Consider the following 24,052-nt stretch of genomic DNA (forward strand, 5'->3'; position numbering starts at 1 on the left):
AAAAAAAAAAAAAAAAAAAAAAAAAAAAAAAGATCCCCTACTGCAAAGAAACGAAATCCTACGGGAAATACAACAGCAACAACGAAATAAATAAAATAAAAAATTCCTTAAATAATAGTAATAATAATAATAATAATAATAATAATAATAATAAACTGTCAGTCTTCTTCTTCTTCATGTTTTTTCATTTACAATTTCCACAAGACCCAAAATAAGTGACCGTACTTGTGATATCTGCTCTTCCAAACTTGGGTTTCCACATATCTCTGGAATGACTACATGCACAAACACTGCAAACACACGTCCATTCCATCTTTCTTGCAACTTCAAACTTCTATATAAAGCATAATTACAATAATACCGTCCAGCATCATGAGAGATAATCCAACGTGGACCTTTATGTTCAGAATGATCATTCGTATTTTCTCCCCTTCTTCTTTCTTCCAATGATTGAATGACAGTATTCAACTGCTCTATGAGTGTGGTCGTTGCGGTGGCTGTATTACTTCCATTACGAATAAAGGCACTTTCTAAACTCACATCCATTGGTTTAGAAATATCAATAGGATTACCTTCCAATTCATTATATCCACAGACTTCCAGACGTAATTGTCCATTCATTTCTGTACTGTGAACACCCAAATGGACGAGTAATACACGTTCATCATTTCCATTACAGTCCATTTGCTGAGAAAGTGTCTCTTCAAGACTTGTAAAGTATGTAGAGACAGCTTCCAACTCCACAGCGAGTTCTTCATAGTGAACACTTAATGTACTTTTCTCTGCCAACTGCAGGGCTACAGTGGCTCCAATAGTAGCACTTGGGTTATCTGTGATGGCTTTAAATGGACCGAATCCGGTCATGTGTAAATGAAGCTGTGAAGTCCTCATTTCTGTAAATTACTCTTATTGTTATTGCTGTTGATATTCTTGTTTTTGTTGCTGTTGCTGTTGTTAGTAACAAAGAGATAACAGGTAAGGGAAGAAAGAAAAGAAAGAGAGAAAAAGAATATATAGTTATGCACTTATAATGGAAAAAAAAAAAAAAATCCCATCAAGGAGTGCAGCCTGAGAGTTATCTATGCAAAGGGGGAAACAGTAGATTAAAATTATTGAATAGGAAAACCCACGAAAAAGAAAAGAAAAACAAAACAAGCAAACAAACAAAGAAGTAAATATACAGTGAAGAACGTTATTATAAATAATAATGTCAGCAAGTACAGTGAAAAAGAAATAACTCACCCATTAAAGTAAAAAAAAATTAAGAAAAAAAACTTGAAAAGTAGATATATCAGGAAAGCTTTTCCCCTCTCACTCTTTCTCTTCTCCAGAGAAAGTGAGAAAGAGAGAGTTGTCCCTACTGATGATACTGATAAAGAGAAACAAATAAAGAAATAAACAATAAAAAAAAAAAAAAAATACTCATGTACAGGGATACAGAGATTCTTTTTTTTTTTTTTTTGTTCCCCTTCACTTCCTTATAAAAGTATATTCACCACTACTATTATAGAGTAGAAGAAGCAGTACGTTCACCTTCAAAAAAGAATGGAGTATAACGATAGTGATGGTTCATTTCAGTTTCTCGTTGATTTTGTTTTTCCTGTAAAGGAGATATAGGTATGTCTTCACCTAGCAAAACCGCCTCTTGAAAATTTTCACATGAGGGAAGCGGTGCAAGTTCAGAAAGACGACCATCTCTTGCTGGTCCCCACTTATCACGTCCGTTAGGATTTACTTTTACACTTAAGACTGTAGGACTTGTGGACTTATCCCTTGATATTTCACTAAAACGAAGTACACGTTCTGTGGATTCTCCCATTGTATAAGGTTTTTTTGGTATTGGGGAGAAATTAGAGAGATCTATACTTCTACAAGAGTCTTGATTTGGATAAGGGGTTAGTTTCATATCCTTCCGTGTTGGAATCATGGTTTTATTAACAGGAATAGAAGTTGAAGCAGTTGTCAATATGTGATTTTTATCATTTGATAAGGTATGAAAGTTTTTCTTTGTAAATTCTTCTTCTTTTTCTGGTGAAAAGGTCTTTATAGGTTCTTCTATACGATGTAGACTTCTTCTGAAATGAAAATCTCTGGAACTGCCTCTACGTTTACTATTACTATTTCCATTTATTATACGTCGTTTTAAGAGAGGTGTAACTGACAAATTATTACCAGAAACAAGAGATTTCCATCGATTAAGTTTCTCATCATACTTTTCACTAAAAGGACTTAAATTTTCTTCTTGAGGGGTTTCTAATCCTTTGAAAAACCACATACTTTTTGCCTTAAATTCAATCTTCTCTACTGTATCTATTTCTTGTCTCTCTTTTTCTTCAAATTCTGGTAGTAGTTCAATAGCCTTAACAAGTACACGCTGCATATAAGAATTTTTCTCATCTAGAGTAGAAGAATGTTGTCTTTTCCAAGTTTCGAGATGTAGTAGTAAACGTTGACGTGTTACTTCCTCTTCACGCCAGAGACGACGAGTATATTCTTCACATTGTTTTTGTAAATCCACAAGTGCTACACATGTTTGTAAAGTATATTCATCACGTTCACTAAGAACAGTACAGAATGGATATCGACGAAATATTTCTCCCTCTTTGTAAGTTTTTGGTAAAGGAAAATCTACAGTCTCTAACATTAAAATAAGACAAGCAAAATTTGCACTCATATTTTCAGCTATATCTGGTTTTTCATATACTTCCAACATTTGTGATGTGTTGGAATCCTTTCTTTCAGATTCTACATTTTCTGAGTCTCCATTATCGTTGTTATTGTTATTGTCACTATAGTGCTCTAGCACCCAACGCTCATTATTATTATTATTATTATTATTATTATTATTATTATTATTATTATTATTATTATTATTCTCACCATTATTATTTTTTATTTGCATCCGTCGAGGTATACCGAAATGAGACTCTAATAGAGATACCCGTTCCTCACCCAAACAATTAACGGCATATCGGCGGTACATTGAAGAGGGAACCAACAAGTGACGTAACCAATCATTCCATTTTTCTACCTTTTGCTCTGTTTTAGACTCTTCCTTACCACTCATTTTCCCCTCTTCTTCTTCACCATCATCTTCATTCTTCTGCGATATTAATTGAGTTGAGTCTTCATCTATTGGAGGTTCCGGCCCAAGTTTCTTCACCAATGCCGCTATAATTTCCTCTTCACGACCTTTATATCGTTTTAACAACAACGGCACACTTTCCATTCGATGTGGGGCGTATGCTGTGAAGAGTCGTGAGAGTCGTGCGTGATAATTCTTCTCTGGTGGGAGTGGGGCGTCGGGGTCCATGTTGGGATCCGGCTCCGGCCCGTACTTCTCCACCAGCAGGCGAAACATTTCCTTTTCTCGTCCCTTATATCGCTGCAAGACCACATCTACATTCGCCAACTTCTCCCGTGCGTACACTTTATAAAAGAGAATTAATCGCTGACGATAGGTGGGAAGTGGAGGTCCATCGCCTGTAAATGGGGCTGGTGGCTCTGGTCCGAGTTTACTCACAAGTGTACCAAAGAGAATTTCTTCACGTCCTTCATATTTGGCAAGTAAAGAGTCCACAAGAGCAGTTTTGTGCGGTACGTAGAGTTCCATAAAGCGAAGAAGACGAATCTGTGGAGTTTGTGTAATGGGCGATGGGGGTTCTGGACCATAACGGTCTACAAAGCTAGTGAGCATTTCCTCTTCATGGCCTGCGTACTTTTCCATCAGTTGATCAACAATGGTTAACTTTTCCGGGGCGTACTCCATTAAAAGACGAGAGAGACGCCATTTCATATCATGAACATTGTATGGAACCCATATACTACTAACGGTACTAGTACTTACGTTACTTTGGGTATCGGAAAAATTATCTGGTTGCTTTACCCCAATAGCAGAAGAGGAATTATTATATGGTTGTTCTTGTGGTTCAGGACCATACATCTTCACTAGAGCAAAAAATAATTCTTCTTCACGTTCTGAAAATCGTTCAAGTGTTTTATCCACCCGTGAGAGTTTTTTGGGGGCATACTTCGTGTAAAATCGAATGAGTCGTTCACGATAGTAACTCTTCTTGTCATTATTATTACCATTACTATGGTTGCTGTCATCTGGTGTATCTTCTAATATCATACTGGGCTCTGGACCAAACCTCTTGATGAGACTCCGCAACACCTCCTCTTCCCTTCCTTCATACTTCTGCAATAGTTTAGGGATGAGTGGAAGTTTCTCCGGAGCGTAAGCGGCGAATAAATTATTAAGACGCTCATTGTAGGACATTATTATATATATATATATATATATAGCAAGTATATAATAAATCTCTCTTTTTCTTTCTAAAGAAAAAAAAGGAAACGATATTAGTTGGCAAAACAAAAAGAAAAAAAAAAAAACCCCTTGTAGAACTAATATTTATTGATAAAACAAAAAAGAAAAAGAAAAGAGAAATAGAGAGATACAAAGAAAATAATATACACATACACACAGAGATATACATAAATGTATAAGAACAATAGAATTAACTAAGGGAATGTTTATAATTACAACTTGTTGAGTAGAGTGTGGAGGGATGAAATAGAATTAAGAAGGGAAGTAAGGGTGGTCAGTGTTATTATTAGAATTTCAACCGAGTAAATTCAGAATATGAACAAATATAGAATATAATTTACCATCATGTGAAAAAGGGGATGAAATAGAGTTAAGAAGGACAGTAATTGTTGATCAGTGGTATTAGTAAACTTTCAACCGAGTAAATTCAGAATATGAACAAATTTAGAATATAATTTACCATCATGTGAGAAAGGGGATGAAATAGAGTTAAGAAGGAGAGTAATTGTTGATCAGTGGTATTAGTAAACTTTCAACCGAGTAATTTCAGAATATGAACAAATTTAGAATATAATTTACCATCATGTGAGAAAGGGGATGAAATAGAGTTAAGAATGAGAGTAATTGTTGATCAGTGGTATTAGTAAACTTTCAACCGAGTAATTTCAGAATATGAACAAATTTAGAATATAATTTACCATCATATGAAGAAAAGTAGATGTATGTCTAGTGTTGGATTATCTCAAATAAGAAGATAGTTCCCATCTCCAGAATTATGCTTAAAATTCAAACTAATTGCTAATGTGTCCCTATATTTGTTTATTTTTCCTTCTTCTTCTTCCTAACCTTCTGCGTTCTAAGTACACAACCAAAAAAGAAAAAAAAAAGAGAAAAGAAAAGGAAAGAAAACAATCCCAAATACATCATTCCATCACAAGTCATAATGAAGAATATATATATATATATATATATATATATAACTCTTCTTATTACTAGAGCCTCTCTCTCCCTCTCTCTTTCTTTTTCTCTTTCTAGACGCACCACAGACCTTTTCCCTCTCTCTCTCTCTCTCTCTCTTTTCCCTCAGTTCTTAAATGGTGACCATGGTTCATCCTTAAAAAACTTCGCCTGCTCATAAAACACTAGTTGCCACAACCACGTCCCCACAGTGGAGCTCATACACACAAAACACAACAACTTCAACCACATCCACTCCGGGTCTGTTCTCCCACCGCTAACGAGTACAGCGACTTCATCCGGGTGTCCCTCCGCACCGCCGCGGCCAGAGTAATACTCCGCCGTGTTGCGCCGCCCTTTGAAGAAACGCGAGAAGGGCATTCGGACCATACGAGTCGTGCGGAGCATCGCGTAAATATCAATCAGAATATTATATAAAAGAAAAAAAAAAAAAACTCACAAGTGATTCAACACACACACACACACGAAAGAAAAAAAAGGACTATATTATATATATTATATATAATAAAACGGTATCTAGGGATATTTTAAGTTTTTTTTTCTTTATTCTTTTTGTACGTTATTTGATACTCTTTTTTTTTTTCTTTTTTGTTTCTTTTGCTTTTTTTTATTTGTGTAAAGAGAAAGATGTTCAAGTTATCGGCCCTAACGACGTTATATGAGAAAAATGAGGCAACAGATTATAATAATAGAGTATTTGAGAGCAAATATCCACTTTTGTGCGAAAAGAGTGAGCTATGTTCCTCTCTCTTTCCTCTTTTGCTGCTGCTGCTCCTTCGCCTTCTTCTTAATAACAACACCTAGAGAGAAAGAATATTAAATAAACAAAGAGAAAAAAAAAGAGAAATAGAGAAGAACAACATAACAAAAAAACGAAAAAAAAACAACAAAAAAAAAAAAAACGAAAATAACCACTACAAGTTAACTGAAATAAGGTTAACAATTCTCTAGTAGTGACACAATCTAAAAGAGACAATGCAGGTGCTTATCTTCAAGAGATGAAGGAAAGAAACACACACAAACACATACACAGACACCCTCACACCTGTGTAGATAACGAACCTCTTTTCCCTTATTTCCCTCACACACACACACACACACGAAGGACAACACCATAGGAAATAAATATATTAGAACAAAGAAAAAAAAAAAAAAAGAAACAAAAAAAACAACAACAACAAAAGGAAAACATTACCAAAAATAGGCTAAATGAGAAAAGGCACTCTACATAATCACACAACACTTCGCGCACGCTCCCTCTTTCACCTTCTTTTTTTCATGATTGGGGATGCTTGCTGGATGTGTGGGCACCTCAGTCTCTAAATCTGGCGGCAGTTCTTCTGGTTGTGATAACTCTTGTCCACCGTCTCCAGTAGGTGCAGTAGTAGGAGATGAATTCGGCTCCACAGGTACTTCAGTTGGGTTTGGAACCTTAATATGTGGTTTACGATAGGCACCAAAATCCATTGTATAAGCTTCAACACCTGTTGTTACTGCTGATATTGGAGAGGGTGTACTAACTATGGCATCTGTCTTCTCTACACCTAGTTGATTATAATTATTTTTCCCACAAGCGTATACACGTCCATCTTCACATGCAAACATACTACCTTCAGGACCAGCGGCTATTCCTACACACAACGATGGAAGTGGAATTGCGGTAAAGTATACTGATTCTTTTACTGAATCACCTAATCCCAACTGACCTTGTTCATTGCTACCTGCACCATAGACTACTCCACTACTAGAAAGGGCTAAAGAGTGGAATTCTCCTGCAGCGACCATAACAAAAAAATGATGACGAAGAGATGTATGAAGAAAAGGTCTTCTACGAACATTATGTAATTGTCCAATTCCCAGTTGTCCTTTTTTATTACGACCCAAAGTATATAAATGTCCATTTTGATCAATTACAAGACAGAATCCCATTCCACATGCGATACGAGAAACGGCAGTTCGACTTAATGCCATAACTCTACGAGGAGTTCCAAGTGAACGTCTTGATGCGATGGTCTTATATAATACAGAATCTGCTCCAACCATATAATAATCTTCACCGTAACCCAAATCTAAAAAACGCACATGACGAAAAGGTATAATAGATCTGACTGGATTAGATACAATAGATAGTGGACGAACAGTGAAAGCACGTGTAACACAGGCAAGTCGAGATCCATGTCCAACAAGCATAAGTGACTTTCCTGCAATATTTGTCATAATTTCTTCCTTTCCAAGAGGTACAGAAGTCCAATTTCCACCTTCATATGCTAAAACGACCAAACCACCTGAAGCCCATACTTCATCTTGATCTGTTAATACAGCGAAAAAACCATCTGCAGCAACACAACCACGACATCTTAGATGTTGAGGAACTTTTACACCCTCACCAGCTCCAAAAGTGATTAATTGTTTTGTTAATCTATCTACTAGGCAACTAGTCTTTGAGCCCATTGACATAGCAGGAATACTGTACCGTAATGTATAGAGAGGTACAGCGAACATCATAACCTGCTGCAAGACACGTATTACACTGGTGGAAACAGGTCGATTAGGTATATTTGAGTTGGGTATATGTAAAACCTTATTATCCGCATATGGTTCTTTCGATACTTGCTTCTGACTACGTATAAGGCCAGTAGAGGCAAAGCTGTAATCAAGATTTCCTTCTCTTGGTTCTACACCAGAGTCAAGAGCCACTTGTCGGGAGTGCAATAGTGGCAACATGGCGGTAAAAATAGCATTACCTCTCTCTTGCTTACGCCGCACCTCCATCCAGAACTCCGCATCAGAAATCATCTAATTAATACTACACACACCAATAAAGAAAGAAAAAAAAAGAAAAAAAAAAAAGAAACAGTAAATAGAAAAAAAAAGAACAAAAAACAAAAAAATAAAATAAAATAAAGAAAACATTACAGAAATAATATTTGGAAAAAAGAAAATATAAAAAAAAAAAAATGATCTTCAGAGACACATAAAAAAGACTTAAAAAGAGAGAGAGAGAGAAAGAGAAAAAAAAAAAAAAAAAAAACAATACAAAGAATTTTCACCATGTATACACACAGCTGTATTTTCTTTCTTTTTTTTTCTTTCTTCTTTATGGATGCAAGAGCTGTAGTCACATCCCAAACCCCTATAATATTGTATACATTTCTGTTATGAAATAAAGGGAGATAGGAAAAGCGAAAAAAGAAAAAAACAACAACAACCATATAAAACACACAGGCGAGAAAAATATCAAATGAAAGAAAGATCAATATAAAAAAAAAAGAAAAAAAAAGAGCAAGAGTTTAAAAGAGCAAATGATGTGATCACCCCACAGCAGCAGGGTATTTTACCACTATCATACCTTATTCTTTGTTTCTCTTTTCTCCTTTTTTTTTGTACTCTTTCTTCCACTAACACACTTGAAATCAAAAAGATACCATCAATAATTACGAAACGAAAAAAAAAAAAAAGAAGAAAAAAACAAACAAACAAAAAAAAAAACGACATTTGGCTTCCAAATAGTTTCCATTATCTTTACATCAAACATTATATTATTCTGTACATTCTTTTTCTTCTTCTTTTTTTTGTTTTTCCTGTTTTTCTTTTTTTTTTTTCTTTTCTTTTCTACGTTGGCCCAATTCCTTACCAACATAAACAAGTTCCAGGAGAATTAGGTAATTTCCTTCATCTGTGATTGTGATTGCTCCCTTAGGGCTCGCCGCAGTCTTGATTCACGTCCCTGGACGGTGGGCTCTACACTCAATTTCTGTTCCACTAATACTTCATCCCGTCGAAGTTCCCTTTCTACACGGTATCGCTCCTCTCGACTTCGCACTTCTTCCTTCGGCACAAATGTACGCACAAATGGACGAACTCCTTTTAATTCCTCTTCTGCTTCCATTCGAGCCGCCCGCATTGGCGCTGTTTGATCACCATATAAAGTTTTTCCAACTTCCTGTTCATGAAGATGACGTACTTTTTCTACCTTATGTCCATAGTATGTTTGTTGGTAGCGTCCACGACCAATGAGAAGTAGAGTCTTATCACGTGATGGATCATCACGAATACGCAGCCATCGTCGAAATTCCGTTTGAATTTTTATTGCCGCTCGTTCTCGTCTGGAGGCATTTAGTTCAATTTCGCAGAGATGATCCTCTTGTGCACGTCGTCTTTGTACTTCAAATGGACGAGTTCGAAGTACTTCTTTCCATTCCTCACGTTCTCGTTTGGCTACCTGGTCAACAAATAATCCAATATGATACTTTTCCCTCTCTATCTCTGCTACTCTAAGAACTTCTTCTAATGGTGTTGGAACGTATTCTGATTGAGAAGGCAATAAAGCGTTGGAATCAGGAACTTTTTCTACATCCTTCGTTTCTCCCCATTCAAGAGTATACATAACTTTACGAAGTTCTTTATCTCGTACACTAAGTTTTGAAAGGTATTTTCTTGAAATAAATCCACGTCCCACTCGCTTTAACACATCAGCAGCATAACGTTCTTTTCTTCTATCTTCATCTAATTTATATCGAAGACGTTCCATAAAATAATGAAGACGTTGTAAATAATCACGCCATGCACGTTGAATCATACGAGCAGAGTATTCTCTTCTCCATTTGGATACACGATCCATACCAAGTGCTCTTCTATAAGGCATAATATGTCGAAACCATCTTTGAATACGAATGGTTGGAGGAGTATATCGTTCCACAGCTCTGCGTTGTTTTTCCATTCGTGCAAAAACACGACGAACAAATAATTGAATAACAGTAGCCGCATATTCTTTTACTTCTTCTTCATGATATTGAGTTAATGATTGTTTTCGGGTAATAACCAAATCTTTTATACGACGTCTAGTAGAAAAACCTCTCCAAGCTGCTTGAATTTTAGCAATTTTATTTAAAAAATATGCATTATCATGATCATTACGAGGAATTTTCCTACGAGCCACATACCGTACACAAGCTGTCTTTGATAACCATTTCTTTCCACAACGTAATACAGATGCAATTACTGCAGCTTGAGCATCCATAGCAGCTTTCTTTTCTTTTAATGCCTCTTGTACACGACGTTCATGATCAAGTAAAGCTTGACGAGCACGTTCTCTTCGTGCTCTATCTTCTTCTCGTTTACGTAATAATTCTCGTCTTCGTTTTCCTATACTGTTCCACCAATAAAACCATAAATATTGAATTTTTCTAGCGGCTCTATCTCTTGTACGTGTAATAATTTTATTAAGAGTTTGTTCAAAATATTCTTTTTTCGCCGCTTCCTCAGCTTCTTGACGAAGACGAGCACGAAGATTTTTTTCTTCTTCACGTTCTCTTTGAATACGTTCTTCTCGTCGTTTAACAGGATTGGCTCCAATTGTCTTGATAAGAACTTCTCTAATTTTATTAGTTGGTTTTTCTTCTGTATCCTCTACTTCTACCTTTTTTTTTTCAACTGGTGCTTCTTCATTTTCCTCAGAATCTGAATAATCATAATCTTTTACAGACTTTTCTGGAGGAAATTCGTTTATTGGAGCGGCTTCATTGATTGGAGCTGGTGGTTCACGAGGAGGAACATCATCCTTATCAGGTGGGGCAAAACGGAAAAATGATGGTTGCATACCTTTTCTTTGATCTCCAAATGGAATAAATCCCATAAAAATAGCTTTATTGGATGAAGAAGATTTTTTTGATTGTTGTGATACATTTGTGACCTTTTTGGTATCTTCCTTCTTTTTAGTCTCTTTTTCTTTTTCTTTTGCTTCTTCGACTTCTCTTATTTCACGACAAATAGCAAGAACTCCAGCTCCTGCAACTGTTTCCGCTGCGGCATCTATAGAAATACTGCTACTCCTTTTTCCTCCTGTCATCATATCACTACCCACAGAGTCTTCATTCATAGATGTAGATATGATTGGCTTTACATGTAACGATCCAGATGCCAACAATATTGAAGTTTCAGAAACATGTTCACAATGTACAGGAGCAGGAATATCAGAAGATAAAGAATGTTCAAGAGGATTTTTATGTGTTTCTTCTTTTATTGAACCAACTGAATTAGATTGTAATGGTGATGACATGCGAGGATTTGTAGGATTCATATTGTTCTTTACATTTAAACTTGATGACGATATTGGCATTGACTCATGTTCTTCCAATTTAACTGGAGTTGCAGAGACTTCTGAAGCAACAGCTGAAATAGCTGTAAGAGAACCATCAGCAAGAGAATTTTTTATAGGAGAAATAGAAGAATCCACATTACCACCATTATCATGATCATGATCACCATTAGCAATAGAGTCTGCAGCTTGAGTAGGGGCAATAGAAACAGGAACAGCAACAGCAGCAGCAGCAACTGAAGAAGTAGTAGAAGAAGAGTGACTAGTAGGAGGAAGAGGAAGATAAGTAGATGGTGGAGGAGGAGGAGGAGGAGGAGGAACAACTGGAACTTCTCCATAATCTAAAGTCTTAATGGCATCTTGGGCCTGTTTTCGATGAATAAGTGATGGATCAATTGGGGGTAGCATACGTCCAGCAAGTGGAAATGGTCCAGTTCTACGAAGGTTTGGACTTACTTGGGCAACAGGAACTGTCGTAGTGGGAATTGTTTCATTTTTCTCCTGAGAAGGTTTATGTAATGTCATTCCACATCTTTCACGAATAAGAACTGTCGTTGGATGGTTTTCTCCCAAATGAGATTCCGCTGCTTGAAGAGCTCTCATCAATACATCCGCTGCGGATTGCCGCATAGCTTCTGTTGGGTGATTACTGAGTGTCACTCCATAGTTATGAAGAGCAATAACGTGTAGCATTGGATCACTTTGCTCGGAGGCGACTACACAATCACGCGCAATTGTTAACGCCTCTTCCGATTCGCCCATTCCAAGTAATACCGCAGAGAGATTTACCATAGTTGAACAGGATGGTTTTCCAAATACCTGTACTTCAATTTTACTGGCATCTCGTAAATAACGTACCGCTTCCTGTAATTGATTATCCCGACGTCTTACACATCCCAAGTTACTTAGTGTAGCTGCAAAGGCAAGAAGCCAGGCTTCACGTTGTCCTTGAATATCACTATTTGTTTCTTGTGGGTGTCTTTGAAAACGACGAACACCTCTTTCAGCAGCTGATAGAGCTGATTGTAACATGGCATAACTTTCTTTCATTTTTCCATCTTTTAATAAGGACATAGCTTCCTTATTCATTTCCATAATTGTTTCTACTGGAACCTGAGTTCTACTACTAATCTTATCTGTAGTTTTCTTCACTCGAAGTGATGCACTACTCCGTGAGGAATCTCCTGTTTCCACTCTCTGTTTTTTCTGTGATCTCATCAGTGGAGTGTTGCCTTTTCTACTTGTCTCAAGCGATGGAAGTTGTACACTCCCCGTGAAGGGGTTTACTCCTCGTTTTTCCCCCGATTTGGGGTACGTGAGGCCATGCATGATCGTCCCACAGACTTTCTTCCAGGGAAGAAAATACTATTGGGTTTACACTTCCTTTTTTTTATTTTTATTTTTTCATGTGATTAAAAATCAGAAAAAAAAAAGAAAAAGAAAAAGATGCATGTTTGTTTTAATTTAGGAGTAAAGAAATCTTTTAATATACACATCAATTTATTTTTATTTTATTATAATATGAACACACGAGTTATACAGTTAAATAGACAAGTACATACAAAAATATATGTATAGTTTACTTCTGCCTTGGTGAAGACACTCATCACCCCTGTTCTGTCTCCGTAAAAAAAAAGAAAAGAAAGAAGGAAAAAAAAAAACTTATCTGTTTCCTTTTTTTCTTTTTTACTTTACTGTTATCCTTCTTTAACAGAATGCTGTTTTTTTTTTTTTTTTCTGGATTAAACGTTTCGTTGAAGCTTCTTATTATTATTATTACCGCAGCTGTTGATGATAATGATAAGGATGCTGCTACTAGTATTCGCATAAAATATTATGCAGAACTCCATAGAGAGATAATAGATAAATAGATCGATGGTACTATTTTCACAGTTCCACCATTTTCACTAATTCTCTTAGCACAAATGAATCCTTACACAAAAATAACACAATAATAATAATAAAAAGAAAAGTAAGTGAATAATAATACTTCATCATCATCATCATCATCATCATCATCATCATCTTTTTTTTCTTCACATTATACTGTTTCTCACCTTTATTTACTCTTTCGTCTACTTGCTTTACGGGCCAAACGTGCCTTTTCTTTTTCTGCCTTACGCTTAATAAGTGCCATTTCTTCAAAGGTACGAACATGACCATCCTTTGGTAATCGTCGTTGTTTACGACCAATGCGTAACTTCTTCCCTTGATTCGGATCACTGATATCCACGGTCTCATTTTCATCATCCTCATCCCCATTGTTTTCACCTAATGATCGGGCCTCACGAGCACGATTAAGAGGTCCAAGATCTTCTTCTTCACCAACATCCTGAATACGCATATTACTCTTCTTCATCCAACGTGAGTAGGCTTCAAGCTTAGATTTGAAGTTCACCGCCTTACCGGCCTCATTCTTTACACCTCGTAATAATGCCTTGGCATCAGTTACATTCATTCGAACATAACGATTCTTCTTCTTACTCCATGCATAAACATTACGTTGTTGTTGTTCTTCCTGTGCACTTTCTGCTCCAATATCAAGTGTTGCATCCTTTACAGAATAGTGTGTATCTTCAATAGTGCTATGTTTTACCGTATCCATAAAGAAATCTCGATCACGATATTTTCCACCTTCTGCATTTCGGTCAGAATCAAGATAGTGTACACCTTCTGATAAGAAAACTGTAGTTCCATCATCATCTTCATCCACAGTTTCTCGCTCTCTCTTCTTTCGCTCTTGTGCTTTTAAAAGAAGAGATTCTGCAAGAGATAATTTTTTCTTCACTGGAGGGTTTGTATCATTTGCGGTCACATTCTTCTTCTTATTGTTGTTGTTGTTATTATTATTCTTATTATCACTGCTACTTTTGGTTAAACCTTTTTGATTCTTCTTCTGACCTTCTTCTTGTTCTTCTTTCTCCTCCTCTTCCTGTTCTTCTTCTCGTTGCTGCTTCCAGAGTGATTGTAAAGTGACAGGTTTCTTAATTTCAAACATCTTCTCACCATGAATGATTTCAAGAACAGAATCCTTTGCTTTAAATCGTTTTAAATCAAACCGTGCCTCATCTGCGGCAATGCGTTTAGACTCCAATTTCTCCACAAAGATAGGATGTAAAGGGGTTTGATCAAATTGATACTTCTCCTGTCGAGCTTCACGAATGGCCTCTTGGGTTGCCTTCTTTCGTGTACGTGTAAACTTCTTATGGGCATTCTCCACAACCTTCTCCATATTTCGCACCTCCACATCTGCTACAGATAATCGACGAAGAAAGTCCCGTTCCAATTGCAATTCTTCCTCAGGCATACGACCATAATATCCATCATCAGGAGTATCAGTTAGACTTGCCGCATGATGTTGACAACGTAATGGACGACGAAGGAATGACATGAGATCCGCGAAGTGGGCAAAGTCATCATATGTAAAGAGAGCATAGGCAGCACCATGACGTCCAGCACGTGCGACTCGACCCACACGATGAACAAATAATTTCGGTGTGGGTGGGAATGAGAAATTCACAACATTATCCAATAATGGAATATCAAGACCACGAGCAGCAACATCGGTAACAATCATTACACTTGTTTGACGCTTTGCAAAGGCGTTTACAGCATTTCGACGGGCTTCTTGATCCATGTGTCCGTGTACGGCACTGCAGGAGATGTGATAGGCTTCCATAATCATTTGTAAAAAGTCTACGTGATACTTTGATTCCACAAATATAAGTGCCTGTTCTTTATTATTACCATCAGATGTTATACCAATAACCTTTTTTAGTAATACAATAAGAGCTGCTACTTTTTCATCATTACGAACGAGAAAAGCGCTTTGTTTTAATTTGTCACTTAATTTCATATCAGCATCAAGACGAATAACAACTGGATTATGAAGTCCTGCACTTGTAAACTCTGCTAAAACACTAGGCATGGTAGCTGAAAATAGTGCACGTTGGCAATTTTCGGGTATTTTTTGCATAATAGCAACAATTTGTGGTTGTAAACCAAGTTCAAAGAGACGATCGGCCTCATCTAAAACAAGAGATTTCACCATTGAGAGATGAAGTGATGCTTCTTCCATAATATGAAGTAAACGTCCAGGAGTGGCAACTACAATATCTGGATTAGAGGCAAGATATTCAAATTGTTGATCCAATGAGTTACCACCAACTAATGCTGCGAAACGAAGATCTAAAAATTTATTTAATTGAATACCAAATCGAAGAATCTGTAAACTTAATTCACGTGTAGGAGATAAAATAAGACCACGAATTCCCACTATTTTACTGTGTGCCTTTAACAAATTCAGCATAGGAATAAGAAATGCTGCTGTTTTACCAGATCCCGTACGGGCCATTGCGACCACATCATTTCCCTGAATCATTGGAGGAATGGCTTTACGTTGAATGGGAGTTGGGACGGCGTAGCCGAGCCGCAGCACTCCATCGAGTAGCGGCTTGTCAAGACCTAAACTCTGAAACCCGCCGCTGCGCTTTTTCTTCACTCCACCGTTTTGGGCCTCTGCCACCTCCACAGCGGACTCCCACGTGCCAACGCCCTTCATCCCACGCTTAACTATATATATATATATAAATATATATATCTCCTCTCTTTCCTCCCCGAACTTTCCTTTCTGTTTTCACTTATACTAAAAGAAAAAAAAATAATAATAATAATAATAGAAGGAAAAAGAGGTTTAAAAGAAATAAGAAAAATAATAATAATAAGTCTGTATTTATATGTATGGGTATATTACCATAGGAACAAACAAATGCAGATCAAACAACAATTACAACAATGAGAAAAAAAAAAAGAATTCAAATGGTCCTTTTCTTTTTCTCAAAAGAAAAACAAAAAGGGAATGCAAAAGAAACCACAGCACATTACAAAAACAAGAAAAAAGCAAAGAAAAACAAAAAAAAAAAGAAAACATTATAACAATATATATTATATAAAATAAATCAAAGAAATGTTGACTAAGAAAAAAANAAAAAAAAAAAAAAAAAAAAACAGGAAGAAATGTTCACATTATCAATACAACTCCTCAACGACAAGCACAAAGTGGAGCCAAAGAATCTCCTTCACGTAATTCATACAATCGAATACGTGGTTCGGACGCATTGCAGTGGGGCAAACCATAACGTGTCCATGCATTAAAGAAGCACACCTCCGCATATTGAACAAAAGAAGAATTCTTCTGTTTTTCTCCATTTCGATATACAACAAATGGGGCACCTTCCTTAAAATGAGGTAAGCAGCGCTTACAACGAATAAGGCCATTTGCCATAGTTCCTGCAGTTTCACCATACTTACAGTCAGCAATACGTGTATCAAGTAATGCCGCCTCATCACATTGCAATTTTAACTCTTTACATCTTTTCTCACAATTGGTCCATTTTACTTTTTTTTCTTTTTCTTCTTCCTCTTCTTCTCCTTTAGCTACAACATCCACCGCATCAGCTTCTCCGTTTGTCGTCTTTATTTTGCTATGATCTCTTAAAGCAAAAGCGTACACCACACCTTCTTTACCTGCACTTGAAGTACCGAAGGCGGGACAATAGCCTTCAGATGTGGTAGCGGCATCAGCAGCAGCAGCAGCAGCATCAGTAGTAGTAGTAGAATTATTTATTTGACAAGAGGATAGGACTGGTAAAATATCATGTAAATCATCTGCAGAGGCAATAGGAAAAGTATAAGTACGTAATTTAGCCATATGTTCTCTTGTAGGACGAAGATATTCAACATTTCTACCAAAACGCATTAACCACATATAGTCTTTGGGTGAGACATTAGCAGCATCTTCTCGTGAATGAAGACCTAATGGAAGTGGAAGTGAAGTTGTTGGTTTACGTAATAACATGGCTCCACCATATTTTGTAATGTGTGCTTCAGGAGGAAGATTCGTTTTTTCTTTTCCTAATTTTTTTTCCCACATACGAAATGTTGTTTCTTGCAGAGTTCCAGCTCTTTTTCTTGTTTCCATTTCAATATTATAAAAACTTTCCTTGTGAAGTAATTCATACCGTGTCCACCATTCATATCGATAGGCATGATCACGCCAAGATTGTGGAATTTGTTTCTTCATATATACACCCATAGTTTCTAAACTATGATCTAGTCTCTCCAAGTTAAACCACGGTTTAGGAGTTCCCGTAAAGTGATGAATAGCGGGAGGACGGGAGTATAATTCCCCAATTGTTTTAAAACAAGTTCGGAAGAGAATTCCATCACGTGCCTGCCAACGATTATAACCATAACTTCCAAAACGGAATTCGAGATAAAGATCTAAAAAAATTTTCATAGAAGGTTGAAGAAGAATTAAACCGGTTTGAAAATATTCCTTATCACCCACAGCGAAAAGATGAGGTAATTCTTTTCTTTTCATAATCTTATTCCATTGTGAATCTGATAATGGGTATAAAGAGGCTTCTGGAAACTTTGGTTTCCCACTATTAAAATCTGTAGAATTCAATACGGATTGTATTTTTTCACGCATTTGTAATAAATAATCAGGATTTTCTGTGATAAGGGTATCGGCATCAAGGAAAACTATTCCATTTGTATAATCCATTAATGTGAAAATATAAATTTTATCAAAAGTTGCTTGATATGCACTTTTTTTTGCCCACGTTTGAAGCCCATGATATATTTTAACACGGTCAAAAGTAACTTGTAGTAATGGAAACATATCTTCCTTTATATTTTCATTAATCATTAATACTATTTCTGCAGTTCGATTTCGAGTAAAGGGAGAATGTTGACGTATAGAATCTGCCAACACCATAGCTCCATCTAAGTAACGATGATTAGAAACCATCATAACATAGGCGTACTTTGGTGTATGATTTACTAATTCTGCTTTTGCTCTTTCAGCTTCTTTTCTACAATTTTCCAATAATTCATTTTTTTTATTTATATATGCTTCTCTGTCATTATCTTTTTCATTATTATTATTATTATTATCATGATTATCATTTTGATCTATATTATCATATCGTTTTAACCACTTGCAATGTTCAGGATGATACATACCTCCAAGAAACTCACGTATCATACCAATTTCAAAAGTTTCTTTTAATGGTATAGTAATATTTTCTGGTAAAGGAGGACAAATACTTGGTGTTATTCCTTTTTTATAATCCAATTTCTTTATAATATCTTTAAGTGTCCACAATTTACTCTCATGCGTGTATTGCACATGAAGTAATGAAGATTCTTCCACATTGTGTAGTACGACTTCTTCTGTTGCTGCTGATGCTGATATTCTTTCTTCTAACATCTTTTCCTCTTTCTTAGCATTTAAAGCATACCTATCAACACCCGCCTTAACATTATTATTATTATTATTATTATTATTATTATTATTATTATTATTAATATTATCATTATCATTGGATTTACCATTCATATCATTCTGTTTGAGTAGTAAATCCTTCAAGGATCCCTTCGCGGTGTGTAGTTTATGCTCCCACGAGTACTGCCACAATAAGACGTTGAAGATTAGAAAGATTAACACCAAAAGTAGTGAAGAGTTGGAGCAGAATGATACTTTCCCACGGCGTCCACCATATGAAGATCGTCTATAACGATACATTTGCACAACTACACATATACACACATAGAAAAAGAAAGAAAGAAAGAAAGAGAAAAAAACCATAAGGAGAATGAATACATATAAAAAAAGAAGTAATATTTTTATTTTATTTTGTTTTATTTTCATTTTGTACAAATACACAGAGAGAAGAAAATTAATCTGAAATAGGAATCAATTATTATATAAACTGAGGGTAAAACTCACTCATAATTGAGGCATACATTCTTCTCCATCAAACCAATCAACTAATCAACCAACCATTTCTCATTTCTCTCACACACTACAGGATCCTCTCAACATCTTCAAACATTCATCCTTTCACCTTAACAACAGATATATATATATATATATATATACAAAAGAAAAAAAGATAACACCATATCATCTTTTGTTTTTTATTATTATTTTTCACCTAAATACCCATTTGTTGAATATTAGGCTTTACATCCACCGGTCCACGTTGTTCTTCCTCTACATTAGCCATTGCCATCATTGCCTTTGCTTGTGTAGCGGCTGCCATTAGACCCTGCAGAATATCTTGTGCCTCCTCCTCTGTCTGCGGTATGAGATCTGGGCGTTGCTGCAATAACGCCTCTGTTGCCTCTTCTACCACGTAAGGCTCTACAGCACTAATATACGGTGGACCCGTTAATTTATTCACCACTGCTGTTGATGTTGTTGATGATGATATTGTTGTTCCCATTGAAAGTCTATCTTGTGTGTTCAGTGGATCTCCACTGTGTCGATAGGGTGAATAAATAGATGAGGGGTAAATCGTGCGCAATAAGAGTCCAGGCGATGTGCGGGGATCATAAGATTCAAATGATGATTGCGCTCCAGACGTCATTGTGAGAAGTGACGCTGCGCCCAATTGTACTAATTGTCTCAATATCTCCGTCATATCATCTGTTGTGGGTGTATCTTCCCCATTATTATTATTATTATTATTATTATCATCATCATCAGGGACCCTATTACTATATGGATCCTGATTATTATTATTATTATTATTATTATTATTATTATGATAACTATTGTGATCGCCTGGAGTACAAAGATCGTATATATTGTCTTCATCTCCGCGTAAACTATCCGTTGCGGGAAGTGATTCAAACGGCAGTGTTGCCACGACTCGGGCACTAGCGCGGTTTCTCACACAAACACCGGTGAGATCTCCCGTAATTCCAAAGGATTGGCAAATGTCTTTAAGTGTTACCGTCTCATCCGGTACTTCAACAAACTGCTCGCCATAATAAACGAATCCACGCAACATCTCTCTGTAGTCAAGAACACTTGTGTGTTTGTAAAAATAATGTAAAAAAGAAAAAAAAAAGAAAAAGAAGAAATTATTTATTTATAAGAAGAAAACAACATCCAATGAATGGGGATATATAGTTTAATAATAATAATAATAATAATAATAATAATAATAATAATAATAATAATAATAATAATAATAATAATAATACCATGACGTTACCATAATTCCTGTAATACTGAAAAAGCCAAAAACAACTTGAAAAAGAAGATAAGTAAAAGAAAACATAATCAAAACAAAGTACATCATTCTTTTCAAGATAAATAAACATAAACAAAAAAAAAAAAAGAAAATTAAAGAATACGACGAAGTATATGAGTAATAGATGGAAGACGCATCAGAAAGGACACTGGACCAAAACTGGCCGCAACAGCTGCTCCCACAGCCGTACCAAAAACAATAATCAGTTGTACGTAAGGAAACGAAAAAGGCAAATGTAATTGTGTAAAGAGATGATTTTGAAGTTGCATACTATAACCCACAATCATTCCAATAATAACACCCATAATACTACCAACAATAACGAGAACAAAAGCTTCCCAGATAAATATTCGGTATATTTGAGGTTTAGTCATACCAATACAACGGTAAATACCAATCTCTTTAGAAGATTCCAATACATTTGCACTCATACTACCAAAAAGGGAAGAAAAACATATAAGTAGTGTTACTATTTCTGTAAAAGTAAAGAAAAAACCAATAGTACGATCAGCTAAAGCTAAATATGTTAAAACAGTTGCATCATCACGAACATTAGATTTTTCTAAACCATTATGTCTTAAATATTTTTTCATTTCTAGAGAAACAGGAATAACATCTTTAGGATTAGGTATACGAAGACTTACGGATTCCACTGCAATACCACGAATACCTAAAAAATCTATTCCAGTAAAACGTGCAGCTACAGGATATGAAGCTAACAAATCTATATTTGTATTTTTAAAATCAGACATTGAAACTTGAGAAATACTACTTAATACTGCAGATGGTTTAATATAAAAACGTATTTTTTTTGCCAAATGAATACTATAATTTTTTATTAACGCAGTAACAAGTAATATTGGATCTTCAATAGATTCACAATGAAGCGCATTATAAGCTGAAGTTGAGATAATAACTCGATTTCTTGGACCTGTATAAAGAGAACCAGAAATAGAATATTGTCCACTTAATTTATCATATTTATAAACATGTAAAAATTCTTTATTAAGAACTTCTAAATAATTAGGTGGAACTGCACGAAGACCATTGGTTTCAACTACACTATATCGACCTGGTGAAGATAAGGTAACATTTTGTATAGGTAAATTAAGTATAATACTACGAGCCACATAAGTTATTTCTTTAACCTCGGGTATAGATTGTCTAATATATAATGCCATCTTACCAAGACCAATTAAATCAAAAGTATCTAGAGTTATTGTGACTTCAGCTCCCATTTCTTGTTGAGTACCGTAATGAAATGATTTTAATTGAACTTGAAAGGCAATAGCAATAAATATAGTAAATCCAAGGGAAAATGCATAAATCATAGTAGTTTTACGATTTCTTCTTCGGTGTGAGGTTAGAAATTTATGAACAGCGTTAAAAACCGCATATTTTTCCCAGAAGAAAAACAAGTATAATACGCAAGTCTGTAAGACACACTCAAAATTAAGAGCTAACATAACTAATCCCGTAAGCATTCCAATTAAAATACCAAAGAAAATGATGAATAATAAATTCAATTGCATTTGTACCATCGCAATAGGGAAAAAGTAATAAAGTAAAAAACCAAAAATAGCAAATGCAAATCCTATAAAAAGAAGTCTATAATTTATTCTATTTGCATCTGAGGCTCGAACAATTTTATACTTTACCCCAACATTTCGTCCACGAGTCGTACTCAAAGCTTCTGAAAGATTATTGGATAAAAGAGATAAAAGAGGAAAAATAGCTCCAATAAGGGGAAGTGATAAACCGGCAAAAGTTGCCCATCCAATAGAACTTCCTGGTATTAAAACAGGTAATTTAACATAAATGAGATCACTAATAATAGTACGTAAACCTAAATAAGCCAATTGTCCTACAACAAGTCCTGCAATCCAAGCAGGTATGGTAAAGAAATAAACATTTGTTAATAACATAAGTACCAAATTTTCTCGTGAAAAACCAATCATTCTTCTTATTCCAGTCTCATGAATACGTCTCTCTACACTTAAATTAAGAAGTGAATATATAAGTATAAGACTTAAAAAAGCCAAACCTAATAAAATGAGAGATACAATAAGTCCTACAAATAGTGAAAAAAATCTTACACTGTGTAAAAATCCAATAATAGGTGTATCCACTGATAATTGATTAAATCCTAAAGGATACACAATACTAGAAACCCATGAAGAAACACGTCTTCGAATAACTTCATAATCTGTACTTTTATACATATCTACTCGTACATTTGGATTCATATTAAAATGAACCGTTGTCGCACAACACCTTGGATCCATATTAGCAATTGCTTCTCGATCCCAACTCGCAACATTTGGATCTAAACCTTCTGCAACCGATTCAAGTGTATAATTATAATTCATTACCACAAAATCTTCAACATTAAATTTAGTTGTATCGGAACTTACAATTCCTACAACTTTCATTGGCATTATCGTTGGTTTCCTTTTTCTAGAACTTATATGAACATGTCTAAAGACTTCTCTAAGGACTGTCCCAACATCTACATAAAGTAAAACTGTATCTCCTACCTTTGTATCATTAGCAGCAATAGCCACACTTTTAGAAAGGATCACTTCTCCTTTTCCAATTTCTGGGGCTTTCCATTGAGAACCAAATCCCATTCGGTATTCTTTTTCCTGATTAATAGCCAAAAGTATCTGACGAACCAAACCGGCATTACACTTATCATATATACATCCATCTGGACAAACTTTCCCGTCTTTATCCAACCACAAATCTGTTGGGTTCTCCACTCCTTCACAAGTTGCGAAATTAATAATTTCCGATGTGAACTTTATACGAGGTGCATGATAACCACGTGAAGTATCAGTTTCAGGAAATATATCTTCAATAACGGAATAATTAAATGAAGCGGCAGATTTTATTTCTCCTCCAGGGGTAATAACAAGATCATTTTGTCCATCCTTTGCCTCTCCCAGGCGAAGGAAGAGAACAGGTAAATTAAATAAAGTAGACATCATAACAACACAGAAAAACACCACAAAAAAAACAGCAAGAAAATTTAAAGCGTACGTCGCTTTAGAAGATCGAGCATCTGCAAGCGTGAGTTTGAGAAAAGCACGTATTTGTAAATGTACTCTCTTTCGATCTAAGAAGAAACGTTTAATCGAAGTAAATATAGAGACACGTTCATCACATGGAGCAAGATCAATAGCTAGACGGCGATTCACGATCTCGTCAGCAGTACTCATCTTTTTATTATTATTAGTATAGTAATTTATTTTTCTTTTTTTCTTGTATCGTTCTTCTTTATACCCTTTTTCTTTTATTTTTTATTTTACTTTCACCGTTCTTCGTATTTCTTCTGTTTTATTTTCTTTATAAACCTCCTTGTTAGTCTTGACCTTGATGGTTTCAGAGTTTATACCCTTGCCACTGGGAAAGAGAAAAAAAATAAGGGAGAGAGAGAAAAAATAATAATAATAATAGACATATCACAAATCACTTATTCATTATAAAGAAATATTATTTTCTCCAACTCGTACAGAAATTATTTTTTTTTTCTTTTTT

At 35.5% G+C, this 24,052-nt stretch overlaps 8 protein-coding genes across 8 annotated transcripts; all 8 read right to left on the bottom strand.

Moving 5' to 3' along the window:
• Positions 1 to 174: 174 nt before the first annotated feature.
• On the bottom strand, positions 175 to 891 carry TM35_000014580 (pyroglutamyl-peptidase I (PGP); the record flags this gene model as incomplete). The annotated part of the gene is made up of 1 exon (XM_029021139.1): positions 175 to 891. The coding sequence occupies one exon, from the start codon at positions 889 to 891 to the stop codon at positions 175 to 177; it is 717 nt and encodes a 238-aa protein (XP_028887647.1).
• Positions 892 to 1,504: 613 nt separating this feature from the next.
• Positions 1,505 to 4,279, bottom strand: TM35_000014590 (uncharacterized protein; the record flags this gene model as incomplete). The annotated part of the gene is made up of 1 exon (XM_029021140.1): positions 1,505 to 4,279. One exon carries the CDS (start codon positions 4,277 to 4,279, stop codon positions 1,505 to 1,507), a length of 2,775 nt encoding a protein of 924 aa, XP_028887648.1.
• A 2,250-nt stretch (positions 4,280 to 6,529) lies between these two features.
• On the bottom strand, positions 6,530 to 8,101 carry TM35_000014600 (uncharacterized protein; the record flags this gene model as incomplete). The annotated part of the gene is made up of 1 exon (XM_029021141.1): positions 6,530 to 8,101. The coding sequence occupies one exon, from the start codon at positions 8,099 to 8,101 to the stop codon at positions 6,530 to 6,532; it is 1,572 nt and encodes a 523-aa protein (XP_028887649.1).
• Positions 8,102 to 8,963: 862 nt separating this feature from the next.
• Positions 8,964 to 12,731, bottom strand: TM35_000014610 (uncharacterized protein; the record flags this gene model as incomplete). The annotated part of the gene is made up of 1 exon (XM_029021142.1): positions 8,964 to 12,731. One exon carries the CDS (start codon positions 12,729 to 12,731, stop codon positions 8,964 to 8,966), a length of 3,768 nt encoding a protein of 1,255 aa, XP_028887650.1.
• A 730-nt stretch (positions 12,732 to 13,461) lies between these two features.
• Positions 13,462 to 15,963, bottom strand: TM35_000014620 (putative ATP-dependent RNA helicase; the record flags this gene model as incomplete). Its single annotated transcript, XM_029021143.1, has 1 exon — positions 13,462 to 15,963. The coding sequence occupies one exon, from the start codon at positions 15,961 to 15,963 to the stop codon at positions 13,462 to 13,464; it is 2,502 nt and encodes an 833-aa protein (XP_028887651.1).
• Positions 15,964 to 16,443: 480 nt separating this feature from the next.
• On the bottom strand, positions 16,444 to 18,993 carry TM35_000014630 (putative glycogenin glucosyltransferase; the record flags this gene model as incomplete). The annotated part of the gene is made up of 1 exon (XM_029021144.1): positions 16,444 to 18,993. The coding sequence occupies one exon, from the start codon at positions 18,991 to 18,993 to the stop codon at positions 16,444 to 16,446; it is 2,550 nt and encodes an 849-aa protein (XP_028887652.1).
• Positions 18,994 to 19,405: 412 nt separating this feature from the next.
• TM35_000014640 (uncharacterized protein) lies at positions 19,406 to 20,266 on the bottom strand (the record flags this gene model as incomplete). Its single annotated transcript, XM_029021145.1, has 1 exon — positions 19,406 to 20,266. The coding sequence occupies one exon, from the start codon at positions 20,264 to 20,266 to the stop codon at positions 19,406 to 19,408; it is 861 nt and encodes a 286-aa protein (XP_028887653.1).
• Positions 20,267 to 20,604: 338 nt separating this feature from the next.
• On the bottom strand, positions 20,605 to 23,733 carry TM35_000014650 (uncharacterized protein; the record flags this gene model as incomplete). The annotated part of the gene is made up of 1 exon (XM_029021146.1): positions 20,605 to 23,733. One exon carries the CDS (start codon positions 23,731 to 23,733, stop codon positions 20,605 to 20,607), a length of 3,129 nt encoding a protein of 1,042 aa, XP_028887654.1.
• Positions 23,734 to 24,052: the final 319 nt, after the last annotated feature.

Source organism: Trypanosoma theileri, assembly GCF_002087225.1.
Source record: "Trypanosoma theileri isolate Edinburgh chromosome Unknown TM35_Tth_1_V1, whole genome shotgun sequence".
Classification (NCBI taxonomy): domain Eukaryota; phylum Euglenozoa; class Kinetoplastea; order Trypanosomatida; family Trypanosomatidae; genus Trypanosoma; species Trypanosoma theileri.